The sequence below is a fragment of the Mixophyes fleayi genome, chromosome 1 (assembly GCF_038048845.1).
Source record: "Mixophyes fleayi isolate aMixFle1 chromosome 1, aMixFle1.hap1, whole genome shotgun sequence".
Lineage (NCBI taxonomy): Eukaryota > Metazoa > Chordata > Amphibia > Anura > Limnodynastidae > Mixophyes > Mixophyes fleayi.
Window position 1 is genome coordinate 344,999,073 of NC_134402.1, and position 19,250 is coordinate 345,018,322.

Consider the following 19,250-nt stretch of genomic DNA (forward strand, 5'->3'; position numbering starts at 1 on the left):
GTATTCAAGCCTTGAATTTGTCATCCACACACAATGGAGGCCGCATTTTGTAGACTGAGCTAGTATTCATGAGAATATACCCTATTAATTTACTAGGAACCATGCAAAGTACCCCATGTATGAAAGTCAGGTCTAAGGAATATTAGAGAAGGCACTTCAGTGATGTCACTCGTTCCTAGCAAATTGATAGGCTGCAAACTGAGCCAGCCTGCAAAAGTTTAATATATTAATTTGTAAGCACTATTTTCATTAAATGTGATATAAATGTTCTAGCAATTCACACTCACTCATGCCATATGATGGAATCTTTACACTGCTAGGGATTTCATACGTTTCAAACGCGTCAGGACCTTTTATCATAACTCTAGTAGTAAATATAGGCAATCAATGGAGGACATTTAGGAAAACTGGTGCAAACGAAAAAGGTAGTGTTGCCCATAGCAAACAATCAGATGCTCCACAGTTAGTATCCGATTAACTGCTACAGGCAACACCACTTTTTCCCGTTGCACCATTTTTTTGAGAATCAATATCCCCTATACTTCAGTGTCTGTGTGGGACTATATAATGTAATGATTTACATGGTTTGATTGCAATTTACCAAATCTAGAAAATTGCCATGTAAATCATTGTTTTAAAACCTCAATAATCGCATCAATTCATGGATTTCTGCAATGTCAGATATAAAACTAGAGAAATCTATAAAATAGCAATTTTGCAAATCTCCAATAGTAATCTCACTGTTTTTAGACATTTTAGATTGTGTGAAAACCAGTGAGACTTCCCCTTTGTTCAATGGTCTTCCCAGCAGGAGTGCTACAAGCAGAAAGCCCATAGGAATGCATGGGCAACTGAAATGAATGGGAGACAAAAAAACAAACATGTGTCCCCCTGCAAATCCCTTAACCAGATCCAGCATTAGTCAGCCTGAGCTGGATCCCATGTAAATGGGGACAGCCACTATGTGGTCCTGCTATTACAGTGCTTAACAGTACCAGGCTAGGACAGGCTGATCAAAGATTCAGAACATCTGAAAATGCAAATACTCAGAGTTTCAGACTTGATGAAGAAAATTAGAAGGAACAGGTGGAGTATGAGGAGGGAATTGTCTTAGAATGGGGCAGTGTAGGCAAGTGCAAAAAGATGAGTTTTGAGGTAGCACTTCAAAGTTTGGAGGTTGGAGACCAGTCTAGTCAGAAGGGGAAAGGAACAGTGAGCGCAAAGTCCAGTAGGTGGGAGTGTGAGGTGGCGACAGGGGAGGCAAAGGTCTTTGACAGAAGGGAGTGAGCGAATAGGGTAGTATTTCTTTACAAGGTTGGAAAAGTAGGAGAGGGAGGCGTAAAAGCTACTTTATAGATTATATAGATAAATTTATAGATGCCTACTTTGACTTCCCTCTGGCTACCCCCCATCGGCAGTCTCACCCAGTAGTGTCACTTCCCCTTTCTGTATGGGTTAGCGTTAGCATGGTTTATAAATTGGCTCCAGACCCCACCACACTTGTTCTCATATGTGGCAATACAGCTTTTACACCGGGTTTTGACACTTCTTTCTCTTCTCTGTGGCTTGCAGGTGTCATTAGATTTCACAGTGACATACATGCCCTTGTTTCCCCAGTTTTTCAGATCTTCAATACGAATAGCACAAGCACTTTTTCCAATTCTTACAAATTTGGAACTTTCACTTGTCTCACAGCTCCTTCCTCCAAACTAGACCTTTCTCCACCTTCAAGGTGTTTTTGTAGGAGGCAGGCTTCAACTATAGGCTTGGTCTTCGCATTACACTCTGAACTATCGCTAACTGGCCCCCTGATGGAAGATCTCCATGCAATCACATTGGAGTCTGACATCCGTAAATCCTTACACAGAGGATTATTCAGATATTTGGGAACACACTGCTTCCATCTCAGTATGAGTGAAGATCAAGGAAAATGCATACAAACTATTATATTGGTGGTATCATTGCTCCCACTCAATGTAAAATTGTACCCGATGCTTCGGATAATGGAGGGGATGACCAACCCGTGGCACCTTTTTACACATTTGGAGGTTGTGCCTTAAATTATCTAGGTTACTGGTATTCATTACAATATTTAATCGGCTCAATCTTACTCCTACCTAAATATTTCATGCTTCCTCTGGCCCCTCCAGACATTACAGAACACCAACTTAAGCTTATACACCACTTTGTCTCTGCTGCCACCTGCCAGTTTGAAAATCGCTTTCTCCTCCCTCTTCTGCAGCAGTGCTGATCGGAATATGGTATGTATACTTCACGGAAAGATGATGGCTATTGTTAAACAATTCTGTTAAATCATTATGGGCCATATATAATAATATGCACTAACCATTTTTCACTTAGCTTAGTTTATTTAGTAAGAGACCGCTATCCCAGGCTTAGGGCTTAACACCACCCTCTTACCCCTTTCTCTGACTGCCATAAAAAACACTTGGTTGACATTGTCATCCCTGTCTGGATGGAACAGGGGTGTATTGTGTAATTGGGTCATACTTGCTTATCCTTTTTTTTTACTCCAGTTCATATTTGATTGTCTCTTGAACAATTTTATTTGTTTACTGTCTTACACCTGCATTTTTGATTGTTCAACCTTTGAGGCAGAAAATAAAATAAAAAAATATACAAGCATTTTACACCCAGGACTGTACTGTATAGGGGGCATCCACTGCAAATGGTTTAATAGATCATGTGTGAAGTGCAGACACAGCAGATATATGGAGGATAGTTACCAGTGTTGAAAAAAAACAATCCTCAGGCCATATTTTAATGAATAAATTGGGTAGATCTTTATTTACATCTTCCAACTTTACTAACGCAGTTCACCGTTATAACGGCAGCAGTTTCATTTCTCATACACATATACTGGGACAGAAACGTAATCTCAATCCTCTGCCTTTAGACAGCTGGGATCTCAGTTCACCTTGATCAATTCATGGCTACATTTAGGGCAAATGCAGTCTCAAACACCCTGGGTGCACCCAAGCTCACACCACTCATACACACAGGACAGGACAGCAGCATTCCAAGGTGCCCTCAATCCTAACAGTGATGACATGTCATCACTGAGCGATCCCGGCATACCAGAACCTCCCTCTCAGAACTCAAGCAGCAGTCCACGTCACCTGGTATAAAATCGACAGATACTGTTGAAGGGGTATAAACAGACTCATACTGGCATGTCTAGAAGCTAAATCCAAAAGCTTCCCTTGGTACTACCCACAGCCACTTTAAACTCAGTTCTGGCAAAGACTCTATTGCTATGCCTCTTAAGGTGTCACATATCACAATGGCTGTGACAGACTCACTCACAAAACAGGAAGCGTCACAAAGAGTTGAACTTGATAGACTGTTGAACCTCATTATGTGACTATGTAACTGCTGAAGTCAATAGTTCAGATGGTCTTGACAAAAAGAAAAACAAATAAAAAAAAAAAAAAACACACACAAGAAAAACTTGAGGAAAGTGAAGTTTGTGGCTTACCAGAGGCCCAGGGGTGGTTGTACCAACAAGCTATCAGAAAATCAGAGTGAAAAACACAAACTACAAGTAGTATACAGTTTATCTTGGATCAACACAAATTTATTACAAATATAGGAATATGGTATGAGATTGCAAATACAAATAAAGATGGATTACACAAGACGCTCGCAGAGGGTAAGAATAACATTTTTAATGTACAGAATAATACAGTTTACAGGCAAAAATGTTCAGCAGTGATATCATGCTTCTTGCCAAGAAGTCCTCGCACAGGTTCAAATTCCAAAGGTACAGACTTAAACTTTTTCTTCATCTGCTTCTCAAAAAGCTTTAATAAAAGGAAAATAAATATTACAAAATGATCAAAAACATCGTAAAAATGTACCATAGTATATGGGTTTATTTATTTATGTACTATGAGATTATTCAACACACAGCAATCCCCTTTGTTCATGATAGCTCAAAGACTACTTTCCCCCTTTGTGATAGGAAATTAGCTGAGCTTGTTGAGGAATGGATTCGTTATGGTATTTGTTAAATATACCAGTAAGAGATGCACAATAGTTTAAGCATGTGACCATCCATACACACAGGTCTTATATAATCCAGGGTAGAGACAACAGGATTGTCAAAGTGCAGCAAACTGATATTTTGGGAGACCTGTAATCAAGAGATGGATGGGGCCCACAATTTCAGTGGTACAAGTGACAAACCTGCAGAACTAAAGATGCCAAAGAAATGAATGACAGGGTCCATTATTGTCAGCAGGCAATTATACTGACAGAAAGAATATACAAACACCAGACAGATAAGGCCTGGTCAGATTCCATAGATATACAGGCAGATAGTCCCTACCTCATAGGATGACATCTCCAGGAACTCAGAGACATCACTCTCCTGTGTGGACAGTGCCCGGCTAATTACATTGGCAGCTCTCACAACATCTGGGAAGTAATGATTCTGCAGAGCCTGCAGTTAACAGAAAATAAAAGAAGACAATCAGGTGTATGTAATGGGAATGGAAAGAAAGGAACCAGGAACAGTTAATTTATGCTCATTTGACCTATGCATGTCAGGTATTTAAGGAAGTTATCAGTAATACATTGTGTAAAATGATCACATTTTAGACAAGATTTCAAACTTCAATAACAGTACAAGATCTGGTCACGAATGAAGTAAATGTATATCAGAAAGGAATTATCTTTGTGCCCTGTTTATTGCTGAAAATGCCAAAGTACAAAAGTGCCAATTTATGCAAAGATCCATTTTTCTTTTTGTCAGAATAAATAAAAAATAAATTGGTCCAAATATAACTCTAAACTTCTGGTGCCATCACAACTAACAAGCAAAGAAGCATTGGACAGGTCGCTGCCTTGTCCACACTGCACTTTCCCTGAAACTGCTCCATGCAATCCATGGCCATGTCTACATGCACTAAAGTATCGTTCTACATCATATATGGATGGATCCCACCGTGGATATTAAACTTCATACAGCGGATTAAGGTAAAGTGAAGCCGAGAGAGAGAGAGATTCAGCAGTGCAGGTGAAGTGGCATCTGCTTCTTCAAATGGTGGTGACTGCACACAGTGGAACGGGTGGGTTTTTCTTAATTTGGACTACAAGCGCTATGGGGCATCTAGTCAGGAAAATATAATCTACAAACACAGTCAGGGGCCTTTGGTGCCACAAGGGGACTGCATATTACATAAGCAGAGAAGATTCCATGAGAAAACCAAAGCATAAGGATGACGTGTTACACTGTCCAAGCAGGATAACCCATAGTTGGCGACAAAACATCATTCAACCTTCCATTCACCAAATATCTTGCTACACACACCATGTAAATGTATTTCACACACTGACATCAGAATCACTAAGAGGACCAACAAGACACTGGTCGGAAGGGGTCACCTGGCCTACTGTTGCTGATCACAGATATAGTTGATAACACAGATGACTGACAAAATGACACTCTTGAGGGAAAACAAAAGTAACAACTCACAAAAGAAATGATTTGCATGGTCAAAAGTTATAGGGTACAAAATACCATATTTTACTTCTTCCAACTGCATGATCCTACCAACAATTTTAGTACTTAACCATTAGTGTACTGGGGAATAAGACATAGCTGTAATAGTTCTAGTGAGACCAGAAATGGACTAGTGTTACCTCCAGCTCCCAGAGAGAGCTCTCCAAAGCTCGACTCTTTGCTGGATCTTGCTCCTCCATGATGTATGGATCTGATGCCAGATCTAAAAACAGAAAACAAAGACTGATCTGCAGCGACTGCTTCCAATTTTCACACTTTAGTTTAACATGTTTACAAATGCATGTGGTATGCAACAGAATCATCTTGCTGTAGGAACATTAATAGATTTTATAAAATTGCAATATGAAACTGTTGGATCTGCTTAGTGAGCCTGTAAAAGAAGTGAATATGGCTTGCTCAATGCGAAAAGCAGGTAAGACAATTCATAAACGTATATAAATCCTCTACTGAACATTACAATATATCAAAGCCTATCTTTTACGGAGCTTAATAAATGTTGGAATATCTTCCCACAAGAACTGTTTGCAATTAGAAATCATGCTGGACCTATCTATCACATGCCTTTGCTGAAAGTTGCCATCTTACGAAAGAAGAGCCACTCTTTGGAATCACCAACATGGTGCCTGCATGAATGGTCTGCGGTCTGATAGTTAACAAAAATGTCCTGTCAAGACTAGTGAACTCACACTTAGGGAATGGCCAGTTATGTCACCAAGTAAAATTGACACTATATACTTTGCCTTTTTAACTTATGCAGTTAAAAGGAGGGATTCTTGATCATGTCGCCCTCAACCCCCAACAGTGCAAGATCTCTCTTCAAACAGTTGCATTTGACTGCTTCAATCTTAAATTACCCTCATAAATATTTAGCCTGTCAACAACAGTGTAAGACATGAAGGACACAGATTCGCCAACATATTTGGGGAGAAGTTCCAGAGAGCCCAATTCAGTATGTTGTATAGTGTGCCATGCATATTTAAAGGGAAAAATCACATGAATTAAAGGGAAGAAAAAAAAAAAGTTAATAAAAAATTGGTCCAAATGTGTTACTTAAGTGTAGGGATTCATCTAAAAGATAGACTAGCTGTCGTATATAATGAAGTGACTGTACTCAGCTACACTCGTGTACTCAGGGGAGTGCAAATTTTGGCCAAGGGGGGGGGGGGCAAGACTGGACTCAGCAGCCTAATAGGGACATTTTAAAGGGAAAAAATTGCAGGTGGCCCAGTGATCCAGACCAATGAAGTCCACTATGGGTCCAGCCTGGAGGGCAGATGTCACCCTGCCCCCTCCCCCAGAATGTAGCACAGATTCCAGGAGACTGACACCTGTCAGGTGTGGTTCCATCTTTCTTAAGGCTTATTCTTTACACATCAGCAAATTTAAAAATAACTGGCATATACTTTGGTCCATCAGAAAAGTTATAATACCGTCTGCATCATGGCCAGCTCACCCTATCACCTATGATTTCTGACCCTGGCGATTGTAATGTTATATATAAAGCATTTTACTATTTTGAATGTATTGCTGACAAAGAGAGACTGAAGTCCTGAACATGTCGTTATGCATTTAATGACTTTATACAGGATGATAAAGTTGCTGTCATAACTATGCTGAGCAAATAACGGAGCTCTGGTGAATTCTATGAAATGGACAGATTGGCGGCAGCACGGTGTGTGTATGTTTTCAGCATCTGCACTGGTACTGCAATGCTATTTAACCTGCAGTGACTGCAATGTGCCTCAGAGAGCTGGAAACATGCACTATTGAGGAGCCCCTGGCCTAAGGGATGTGTCTTGTTGTTTGAAATGACAGCAAAAAGGTCATTTTGTATTTAAAGAAAGCTGCAACCGTAAATCAGGGTAAGACATTGCACTCTTGTATGACAATATAAATGTTTGGGTTTAACCAACCTTTACGCTTTAGGAGAAATATCAGACATTTTCAAAGCAAGAGCAGAGAAAGGAAATAGCAACATCACAGTCATAACATTTAGGAGACACAAACATTTTCCATTATCACTGCTATACACATCTCTTACACATGCATACAGCACCCCAGCAGCTTCATAACAGTAGTAATTTATAATAAAACAACTAAATAGTTGTTTTAAATTCTCTAGAACCAGAAGGTATGCATACTGATGCCAGGAGAGCTGGGCATTACTGAGGGTAAGTGACCAGTCTCAATTTAGCCCTATAACCTCCTCAAAGCTCAAAGACTCCATACTTGTAGCAGAACATTATGAACATAGGTAAAACATGGATTCACCTCCTGATGCCATGGGCCTGTGAAGGAGAGGTCGACAAGCTGGATGCCTGCGGATCAGGTTACATATAAATGGAATAATCATCAGCAGGACTTGAGGGGGTGCCGTGAGAGAGAGTCGTGACAGACGCTTGGCAAATGCAGCAACTAGATACACTGGTAAATGGCTGGAAGAGCACACAAAACAATACACAATTAGAAAAACTGTAAAATACTGTAACAGAAATTAAAGTGCAACCAACATATAGGAGACTCCAGTCTGTACCTATAAGTGTATAAATTCGTATAACTTACGTGGATGACAAGAACAAGTTTGCCAAATGAAAGAAGCGGGCTCGATATTTCACATGAAACACAGAAGGATCCAGTAGAGAATAAAGCTTCTTGTAGAAATCTGGGTACTCACTGAGGGAACAAGCACACACTATAAGCACACAAACATAGCGACTGAAAATAGAAGTGTAAAAGCATATCATTTTATTAACAACAATTTTACTGTACAAAGACATAAGTAAGTCTTCAGGAAGTCAGACACAGACTTCACTATCAGACACTGACTTCACTATCAGACACAGTTCAATATCAGTTAAAGAGGACTAAATTATTGCATTTCTAAATAGCAAATTTGTATGCATTTTGCAGTACTTTCCATGAAACCAATGTCCTTGCTTGTACTTCGACCAAGATTAGCAAATCAGTAAAATATAATTTACTGTATATTGGGCCAAAACGAATTTGCAGTCAGTGTTCTAAAATGTTACAGCTTTCCCTATAGTGGATCTTTATGTAGTACTTTAATGCATTTCCCAGAAGAACATCCTGTGAGAACCTGTGTGATAATGTCTTGTGTGTCTGTGTGCGCACTTGTGTAATTATATATAACACACACACACACACACACCACGCATTCATTCATTAAGTGGATACTGTAATTTTCATAGGTGGACTGTAGTAGGGATACACCTAAATAAACCACATGTGCTTTGAGTGCAGCTGTCAATTCAGATCATGTGCGCAGACACATTCATCCCTATGATACACATGAAAGCCAAAAGTATTCAGACTATTACTTACAGATTGTGGTGGTGAATCAGAAGAAACAGCCCATTTAGCGCTAGAAGGCTTATGGCTCCACCTAAGCACACAGGAGAAAAGTACAAAATATAAGAAATGGCAAGAGGTTGCCAAGGTGACAATGTAGATACACAAATGTTTACATCTTATTTCTGCTTACCAACGTCATAGGCTGCTGTAAGGAAGTCTATCATTAGAGTGGGCTTGCTCATGTGAGGCAATATGGACTCATGCAGGATCAAAAGCACTTTCTTGTACAGACTCACCTGGAGCTGGAGAGTTGAAACGTTTGTCAGTTCTAGCTTTTAATTTGAGAAATCATTTTTATCTTTAAAAATGATATAAATATAAGTGTGGGACAGACATTGTGTTCAGAATCCTACTGAAAGCGCATGTTCAAGTGGAGCAATGTACACTTACTTTGTGCTTTAGGAAGCTCATCCAGACTCTCTCAAATGACCTTTTGTGTTCCTGAAAAGAAGTCATCTATTAATTTAAGTAAAAATAGTAAAATAAATAAGAATGTTATACTTAAAAATACTACTGGATTTACCTTTAATTTTGATGGCTTCCAGTCATCATGCCTTTCTGATTTAGAGACAAGAAAAAAATAATAAATAAACCCAAAAAAGACACTCTATATGCCTTGGATGCCCAAAGATTTTAAATGCCTATTTCAAATATGCCACATTTTGATCATCCTTTGACAAGATTGGTAATATGAAAAAAAAAAAAAATCAGACTAAAAGGACAGACAGTCTAAGAAATGGCAACATATTTACCAATTATAAAGTACAAAAGGTATTTGATCCTATATCTCAAAGAGGAATTAAAGCCAAAAATGCAAACATTACTAATCATATAGAGTCACTTTGTATTTGCCTACTGCTGGAAAATTTTAGATTTTCATTCCTCCTCCCTCCCTGAAAATTGTGTCAATTTCAGTCAATGACTACAGCAAACCTTCACAGAATTATACTATTATTTCAGGAGTCCTCACCCATAAGACATAATAGATTTGCATTTGACCTTCTCAACGAGTTCACCAATAACAAGATGTTAACCTGTGCTAGACCAAGACAACAGTGACAGGACCAGATCTAACCCCAGGCATGATGACAAGTTGCTAAATTATTCAAGAGGAAAAGCTCAGCTATAAGGCCTAGCAGACACACCCAAGATGAAGAAATAAATGGGAAGGAGGTCAGTTTAAAATCTCATCAACTTAGACCAAAACTGGGCAAAAATGGGACAGGACCACAACATATGAAAGTTTCTCAGGGGCTGGTTGGACGGAATCTGCCCCCTAGGCCGGCCCCATAGTGGGCTACCTTGGGCTTAGGCTACTGAGCTATCTGCATTTTTTTTCTTTAAAATATTCCTAAAAACACATCTGAGCTGGGTCTCGCTCCCCGGATTACAATTTGCCAGCCAGCCCCTGAAGTGTCTGTATCAGAATTCCATCTGGAAGAAATATCATTAGACAAAATAAATGGGAATGATCAAGATAAACTAATTGAAATTAATCCAAATTAGATTAAACCATTCACACTTTTACAAGATGATGTTTAACTGGAAATAATTTGGAGAGGAGCTGCTACATAAGAGGGAGGGAAATTACTTTCAGATCGGAAGAGCATTTTGTTATAAAGGAGAAAGAGTGTTTGTTTACTGCTAATCATACTGTGATAAATAGTATACGCATACCCATTAAAATTAGCTGAAGTACCCTATAGATTAGGAGGTGAGCCCGCAGTGCAAGTTTTCCACATGTCTGCACCATTATTTTCTGCAGACATATTGTAGGTCGCTGCAGTCTCACAACAAACAAAATTAAATGTCTGGAGGTCACTGTGAGCTGTGGCAGAAAGTCAAAGTGCAGGGGGTAAAGGAGTGAGATCACTGCACCAAAGGCAACATCACACACAAGTTCAGTGTACAAAGTTTCCTTACCTTTCTGTGCTATTAGGAAATTTGACAATTCGTTCTCAACGGGCATATTAATAGATGCAATGAGGCTAAAAACATTGTTCTGGAAAATGAAGGGTAAAGACTACAAGAAAAAAAAAAGAATCAAGATAAGAATAAATGTAGCATAGGCTGACAATTATGACTGTTAACAGATGAGCAAAATTTAAAAAGTGTTTTGATGTCTCAAATATGTTCATGTACAGAATTAGAAAATAAATGAACACATAAATAAAGATAAACAAACCACCCACTTTCTATTTACACACGATGGTTAAACAATGAAACAGGCACAGAATATCCCAGTCTTATATTATTTATAAAAATGGTGCAAAGAAGAAGGATGATGTTCCAATAGTATCTAGATTCTAACTCTGCAATGGGCAACAGGCTGCTATCACCAAGCTTTCATCTACAGCCCCTCCAGCCAGCCGCTCCCAATCTCATTCTCCGATTATTAAGCAGAGAATAAGGGGCGAATGGGGCAGCCGACTTCCTAGTCACGTGACCTCCTCTGCAGCGTGGTCACGTGACATACCCAGAGGATGAGGAAGTGCACTAAGCTCTCCTTTCCTCTGTACGGCCCCTTGGAAGGTTGGTGAGCTGTGCATGCAGCTCTCCACAGCTATTTTAAGTCGTCCAACATTCTCCTAACTCATTTTTCAAGTGCGCTTTAGAAAATGAAAGCTAAAAAAAACATTTTATTGGTTGCTATGGGTAACAATACATTTTGTGGTTGGCACCAGTTTTCATGAATGTACCCCAATATTTCATAACCACCCGTTTTCTTTAGCAAGATGAAAGAAATTCCTTTATAATGCAAACATGGAACATGACATTATGTACATTTCTTTATATTGTCTGTGATATGATGTAGATAGGAAATATACATACACCAACATAGGAAATTGATTTAGATTGATAATGTCAATGCTTCCAGCTTACAAATAGGACAGACCAACCAAATCACATCAATCGTACCTCTTTGTTGTTCTGGTGCACTCTTGCAGTGCATTCATTGATTGCCGTCATGGTGTAATACCGGATGTCATCATATTCCAGATACTCTTGGAATCGGTGAATTAAGAGGGAAGAATCTTTATCCTCCCGTAGTAAGCCATCTACAACTAACTAAAATGAAACACAGGCATAAGTTTACAAGTGATAATAGGATTGGAAGAAATAACCATCCTAGAACATGCTCACTTTTAACAGGGGACGTGGAAACCGGTAATTATCTTTCCACTTGGCATTTTCCAGAGGGAACTCTCCTTCTAGCTGGATAAACTTCAAAAGTATGCACAATGCCAGTTCCTTCAGGAGAAGAAAAAGAAAAATATAAGACGACAACCATATCTCACATGGACGTTTATATTATGTCTGCAGTGCATAGAGCCAAGTTATCGTTATACATTTGTTTGCAGAGCTGCTCTACTGCGGATTAATTCACATAACTGGAAATCCAAACTGACCTGAACTTGGAAAGAAGTATGAGACAGAAGTTCCAACAGACAGGACACACAGCTGTTGTAACGGTGCCTCATCCATATTTTGTACATCTCTTCTGCACCCAGTGAATCTGGTCATACAAAAATGATTAAGGAACACACTAAATTATTTTGTGTGCATTATAAACAGAAATCAGAAACAAGCAGGATCATTTTAAAACAAATTAGTGCAGCAGTAGAATCGCACAGTATGTATACCCATGATGCTTTTTTAATGATCTTCATACAGAGCAAGAAAGAGTAAAGTTCTCATTACAGTAATTGCCTGAAATACGTGCAGCAACACAGTAGTAACTTTGCGGCTAATTTAATCAGGCCCAAAGGGCACTCAAGATGACAATGGGAAAAGAGAAGAGGAATCTGTGGTATCCATTGCACAATACTAAAAAGGGATGTTCAGTCCTTATATATTGTAACAGGTAAATAGAACAGTATAATTTAGAGCAGTGTTGGCTAACCTGTGACACTCCAGGTGTTGTGAAACTACAAGTCCCAGCATACCCTTCCAGCAATAAGCTGCTATATATTTGCAAAGCATGCTGGGACTTGTAGTTTCACAAATACCTGGAGTGTCACAGGTTAGCCAACACTTATTTAGAGTGTGTGTAAATACTGCCTCGGTCACATTATAAACCAGGGGCATCTAAACAATTAGAAAGCTTGACATCTAGGAAAAAGGTTTACTAGTTGGGACTTAAAGGAAGTGTCCTGAAACATTTGGCTATCTGAGATGTCCCCAGGTTAAAGATGGACAAATATGCTGTGCATGTAGGTAAATACAGTCAATAGATATCTGAATAGGGCCAGTATGGTTAACAAAAGTGCTTCATGACGTTTTTTGCAGGTTATGTCTACCTGGAAGGCTTTCATCTTCGGATGGAAGGTCCCCAACATAAAGCTCTCCCTTTTCCAGCAGAGACTTAAAAAGTTTTGAGCACGTTCGAATTGCAACTTGAACATCGTCTTCATTTTCAGACTATCCAAAGCAAAGACATAAAAGCACATAATATTCAACAACACAGTAGAAAAAAATCACCATGTCTACAAAAAAAAATTAGAACCTCTCAAAGGAGTTGTCATAATACAAGCACAGCTGCAGGAGTCTTAAGAGTACGAGAAAGAGATCCGAGCAAATATAAAATAACATTTCTGTATATTAATTGCTGATACAGCGAGAATTAAAACCTTGCACTTAATTGGATTGGCCCGCTTTACATATACAACGACGGGGATAATTATACAAGTATAACTACTTACTTTCCATTGATGGGTTACACATGTAACACTGTGCTGATACACCCTCCCCATTGACTGAAAACATTAAAGTAGTAGTCCATCTTAAAGTATGTTATATATTTTATAAAAACACTGGGAAATATGGCCAGTTGTTTTGCGACTGTGGTATGTTCAGTTCAAGCTGCAGTCACAGTAGTTTAAATATTGAGTAAACACAGATTATTGACTTCTATAGGGTACAGGAACTTACTACACAGTGACAACTTCCCAAGAGCAGCTTGAAACAAACATCCAACTAACACAAACTACTGCCTGTGTTTACCTACCCAATGGATCATTGTACACAAATACCCTGTTTTAATTTCTTACATGCACTGGAATTTATGAAAGCAGGTGATCAGGATAATGGTGATGATGCCAGTTACGACGTTTATGAAAGGTTTCCCGCAAAGGTCCACATATGTAAACTATAATAAGTCAGCTAAAAGCAGACTTATTCTTTAACTGCTGCCTCACAGTGCTGGGGCCATGGGTTCAACTCTGACCAGGGCATTATCTGTATGGAATTAGTATGCTCTCCCTGTGATTGAGTGGGTGTTCCAATTTCCAACAACAGCCTAGAAACATAGAGGTAGAGGTTAAACAGCTGCTGACAAAAATGGCCCCTATGGTGTGTGAACGGAGGCAGGGACTGAACAATTAAATATTTTCTGTACAGTGATAACCAACATGGTGGTGATCATCATTGTTAGCAAAATTTGGAGGGGTACAGTAATGCAGTCCACTCTGCTGCAGCCCCACTTTGCTCATCTGAGCATGCACAGGACCAGCACTGCATAGGGTGCAGTGGGCACAGGCCCACCTGCAGCAGTGGTAGTTCTGCCACTGATCCTATGCATGCACAATGTGTACATAATACCATTGTTGTGTATAGGCTCTTATGAACATACACAGCATGTCTTCAGATATGGATCCAACAGGGGAGTGTTCTCCCTTGAAGTATTGGGTAGGATAGGATTAATAGTTCCAAACCAGCGGAGTAACCCTCGGGTTTCTAAAGCTAGTGAGCGGGCTACTGTAGGGTGGTGCAAATTATTATTTGATTATCTCGTAATTATAAGGCGCCACAAAGGGTCCACAGCGCCGTACATGGGGGTAATCAGTTGCATTTGGTCAAAATGCAGATAATAAAAGAATAAAAATATTACCATACTATGATTATGAGCCATAGTGGCTGGCCTGTTATCACCAAAAACACTGCTAACTGCATGGCTTTAACCGGGTCTCATGTAAATGTTATCTACATCACCTGCAAATATTCAAGGATATCAAACACAGAGTTAGCATTTGCTCTGCTCTGCAACACAGCCTCGAGCTTCGCGTTCAGCTGTTGTCTCACTGTGTCGCCGTCCTCGCACCGGACCCGGTTTACACGTTTCCCACTGCGCGCAGCCATCTTGCCCTTTGCTCACGTGTAGCACACACAGCCAGCGCGCATGCGCAGCCGCTTCCTCTGTACGTCCTGCAGTAGGTGTAATAGAGGGAGTGTGTGTTCCTAATCCTGCGGGGTTTCATTCATTTCACTTTCAGTAATGCAACATGCATGGTCGTCTGTCTGTATTATGTACCGGTAATGGAATTACCATTTGTGTTTCTCCGTGCGCCTGTACGAAGATTGTTAAGTTATTCCATTAATTCACTATTTTTTTTTATAGATTAAACACAAACATATTGTAACCATCAAATCATAAATTCCAACATTCCGGAAAGGAAAGTCACTTCCTGCCCCGAAAATCGGTTCAATGTTGCAAAAATGGGGACCGTAAAGAGGCATGTTAAGAGTATTTACATTTGGGCAGAATTATAAAATCCATTTTAATAAAGTCACTACTGTCTCTCTAGATCAGTGATGCAAGTATGCATTAAAACCACCTGCCTAATATTGTATAGGTACAACTCGTGCCGCCAAAACACCTCTGACCTATCGCGGCATGGGCTTCGCAAGAACTCTGAAGGTATCCTGTGGTATTTGGGACCAAAACGTTAAAAGCAGATCTTTTAGGCCACTTTGGTCCATGGTCCAGTTCTGGTGCTCATGTGGCATTGTAGGCACTTTCGGCGGAGAACAGGGGTCAGCATGGGCATTCTGACCGGTCTGTGGCTACGCAGAAAGCCGCAGTGCACTGTCCTGACACTTCTCATAGCCTGCATTAACCTTTTCAACAATTTGTGCTACAGTAGCTCTTCTGTCGGATTGGACCAGACGGGCTAGCCTTCGCTCCCCATGCACATCTATGAGCCTTGGACACCCATGACCCTGTCGTCGTTTCACTGGTTGTCCTTCCTTGGACCACTTTTGGTAGGTATTATCCACTGCATACCAGGAGCACCTCACAAAACCTGACATTTTGGAGTCATTGAGCCATCACAATTTGCCTGTTGTTAAAGTCACTCAGATCCTTACACTTGCCCATTTTTCCTACTTCCAACACATCAACTTCAAGAATTGACTATTCACTTGCTGCCTAATATATCCCACTGCTTGACATGTGCCGGTGTAACGAGATAATCAATGTTATTCACTTCACTTGTTAGTGGGTTTTAATGTGGCTGAACTGTGTATAAGTAGAGTAGTATTCATTACAGCAAGCAGTGGTGGGTTTACATAATTGAAGCCTGTAGGCAAGCAAACTTTTGTGACCTAAACTGAACCCCCATCCACTAGCTTTCGTATTTTACACAGAACATTTCACAGGCTTGCTGGTATTGTCACAGATCCAATGAATGGTATCCCAGACCAACGCCACCCAGACAATTTGCATCTTTTTAAAATAAAATTCTTGTATGCTGTCAATAAGGGATAAGGAGGATCCCCAGAATCACTCTACCATACAGTCTAGAAAATAAGGAACATCACTATCACAAATAGTGGAAAAGAGAAAAAGTGGAAAAATGTTACAATAGTGTGTACCAACTTTGGGAGCTCAATGTGATCAAATCTTGCTCACCTTTAAATATACTTTTTGTATGCTCTTCAGATATCCACTTAGTAAGTCTAGGAAACACCAATTGACCCTCCTCTTTCACTTGTATATATAGCGTCATAGATAATGGGAGAGAGAAAACGGGGGAATTCAATTGGCCATGTTATTGTAAAAAGTAACGCGGTCTGCGCACTTACCGTTATTATGGTAATAGTGCGCTTAAATACCATTATTACAGTAGATTCAACACCGGTTTTTATTCGCAGCTCAGGGATCTGCGAGCAGAAAGCCGGGTTAAATTTACTGTAATAACAGTAATAATTTTAACGCTGTGCTAATTTGTGAGGAATTGAATTCCCCCATAGTGTATTCCTTTATATTGTGTATAATCATCCAAACAAAATCCCAAACGTCCAACTTTATCACAAAAAATATTAAAATAGTGTACTAACATTTGGTATGCGTAAAATGAATAATAAGGTTGGCGCTCACAAACTTGATTAAGTCAATAGTCCTCAAGCACTTTGTGCAAACCAGCAAGTCAAGTTTGTTGATGTCATCATCAAACTATTAAAATCTTAATTTCTCTCTTACAATCATGAATCACATTTTCTTAGTGACATTTTCATAACAACATTGGAGTGGAAGAATCTTTTTCTAAAAAACACGAATTAGCAAATTTGATACATGAATTCACATTCACTGATACAGCCACTAATTTGCATTTTCAATTTATGAATAAACAAACTTAACAAGCTCCATTTAGAATCTCTGTATATTATGCACATAAATGTATAATCCATCAGAAGGGCAATCTATTACCCTATGATCCTAATAATAGGTCATTGCTATTCATTGCCAGAATAGCAAAAACACTCTAATCCTGTCATTCTTTAGTAATAAATTAGAAAAATACATAGTTTAAATTAGCACCTGATTAACTGGTAAAACCTCCAAAATGTGGTGGTGATTCACAAATATACATTGTCTAGATGTTGAAACGCGGTATGCCATTATTTCTACTTTGGGAGGTAGTGTGACGAAAACAATCAAAGGCTATCAGCACCTGGTGAAATGGTTGGATGTGACTGCACTACCCTAAGCTCAGGACAACAGGGGCAGATTCAGGTCAGGGATGGGACTTCCTCTGTGTGGATGTTTCTCTGCAGAGGATGGTAAGGCGACCATCAAAATCAAGATGATTAATACCACCTATCACCAGAGTATCTAGGGGATCTTTTTCTGACCAGGGTCAGTGAACATGTTAATTAAGGTGTTTCTCAACACTCTGGACACCACAGATCCATCTACTGAACCCCAACATGTTTTGCTCACAGGTCCACTTAGCTCTTCGTCTTTTCACAGGATAAGGGCTATCAGAATTGGTCTTGCTCAAATGAAAATATCCTAAGAATATTCTTCTAGTGAAAGTGAGTGACTTTATGGTCCTGGATAGGTCTCCCACAGGGATATTTAGTTGACTTTACAGAGGCACCACCATTTATTCTGTTCTTTCACTACCCCTCAGGGACACTCCTAGGTCTCAGGTCTTTCACAAGTGCATCTGATCTCTTATAGAGGCCTGGATTATTAGGCTGGTTTTGTCCACCATTGGATTAGGATAAATGGACTTAATGTGCAGTACAAAATCCCATTGTTATAGTATTCCAGAGCAGTTTATAGTACAGTATGACCATGGCATCCTCCTGAGCTATTATCTGTGCAATATGATCTATGCCCTGTAGTTGGGGCAGTATACAAAGTAAGTAAGCAAATGGACATGTCACTTTGCCAGCTACACAGGTTTACAAATCCATATCCAATAAATTAGGTTTTTAAATGCTCTTATAACAGATATGGTTAATACATTGTTGGTTGTTCTAGAACCCCTTGATATACTCCATTCCTAATCTTAATGAATGTGTTACATTATGCTCTGTGATATTACATATAATTGACTGATGCTGTTCAATATATTAACCTCGCTTTGTAGTCTTTCCACTATGAAGGGTGTAGAAAGTTGTGTGTATAACCCTCCGGTCCCGCAAATAGTACCTGTCTCGTTACCTGCATTCCATTCATCTGGAAACTGCCATGTCCCAGTGTCACTCTTCATTTCATTCAGCTATATTCAGATCTGCGCAGGTGCAAGTCTATTGCACTCCAGGACCACCTCTCTCTTTTCATTGGCTAAGCATTTCTGGAGCACTATTTAAACCTCATGGATTCACCTGTCTGATGCCTGTTCTTCAAGCTCACTTCCTGCAGTCTGTGGTTCTGGTTCCTGTTCTCCTTGTGGTTTGCGTGTACTCCAGCTTGCTCTCAGTTCGTGGCCTGTGCTGAACCATTGCTGTTCCAGTACCTCTCTTACCACCTCCAGTGTACTTCATTATGACAGCTCCGGTTCTCTCATCGCTACTACTCAGAGCCGCTACTACACCTGTGACTCATCAGCTGTTATTCCGAGTTACCGCCGCTACTTCAGTTTGCTCTCAGTCTCTGGCCGTGTTGAACTATCGCTGCTCCAGTACCTCTATTACCACCTCCAGTGTACTTCATCGTGACAGCTTCAGTTCTCTCATCACTACCACTCAGAGCCGCTATTCCCTCTGTGACTCATCAGCTATTACTACGAGTTACCTCCACTATTTCAGTCTGCTCTCA

The 19,250-nt window shown here is 39.8% G+C and overlaps 1 protein-coding gene across 1 annotated transcript; it reads right to left on the minus strand.

The window, feature by feature from the left end:
- Nucleotides 1-3,571: 3,571 nt before the first annotated feature.
- Nucleotides 3,572-15,104, minus strand: NOC4L (nucleolar complex associated 4 homolog). Its single transcript, XM_075217158.1, has 15 exons — nucleotides 14,912-15,104; nucleotides 13,222-13,342; nucleotides 12,331-12,437; nucleotides 12,065-12,172; nucleotides 11,840-11,989; nucleotides 10,844-10,943; nucleotides 9,444-9,478; nucleotides 9,311-9,361; nucleotides 9,051-9,162; nucleotides 8,891-8,951; nucleotides 8,111-8,221; nucleotides 7,820-7,983; nucleotides 5,668-5,750; nucleotides 4,352-4,465; nucleotides 3,572-3,824 (listed from the first exon to the last, which is right to left on the minus strand). Exons 1-15 carry the CDS (start codon nucleotides 15,056-15,058, stop codon nucleotides 3,711-3,713), a joined length of 1,578 nt encoding a protein of 525 aa, XP_075073259.1. The 5' UTR covers nucleotides 15,059-15,104; the 3' UTR covers nucleotides 3,572-3,710.
- Nucleotides 15,105-19,250: the final 4,146 nt, after the last annotated feature.

Excerpts from the sequence above, each read along its gene's own strand:
- NOC4L (XM_075217158.1), bottom strand. The coding sequence starts at position 15,058 with ATGGCTGCGCGCAGTGGGAAACGTGTAAACCGGGTCCGGTGCGAGGAC. Across the intron at positions 5,751-7,819 it reads CAGGCCCATGGCATCAGGAG|ATCTGGCATCAGATCCATAC; the intron begins GTGAATCCATGT and ends TTCTGTTTTTAG. Across the intron at positions 3,825-4,351 it reads TGGAGATGTCATCCTATGAG|CTTTTTGAGAAGCAGATGAA; the intron begins GTAGGGACTATC and ends CTTTTATTAAAG.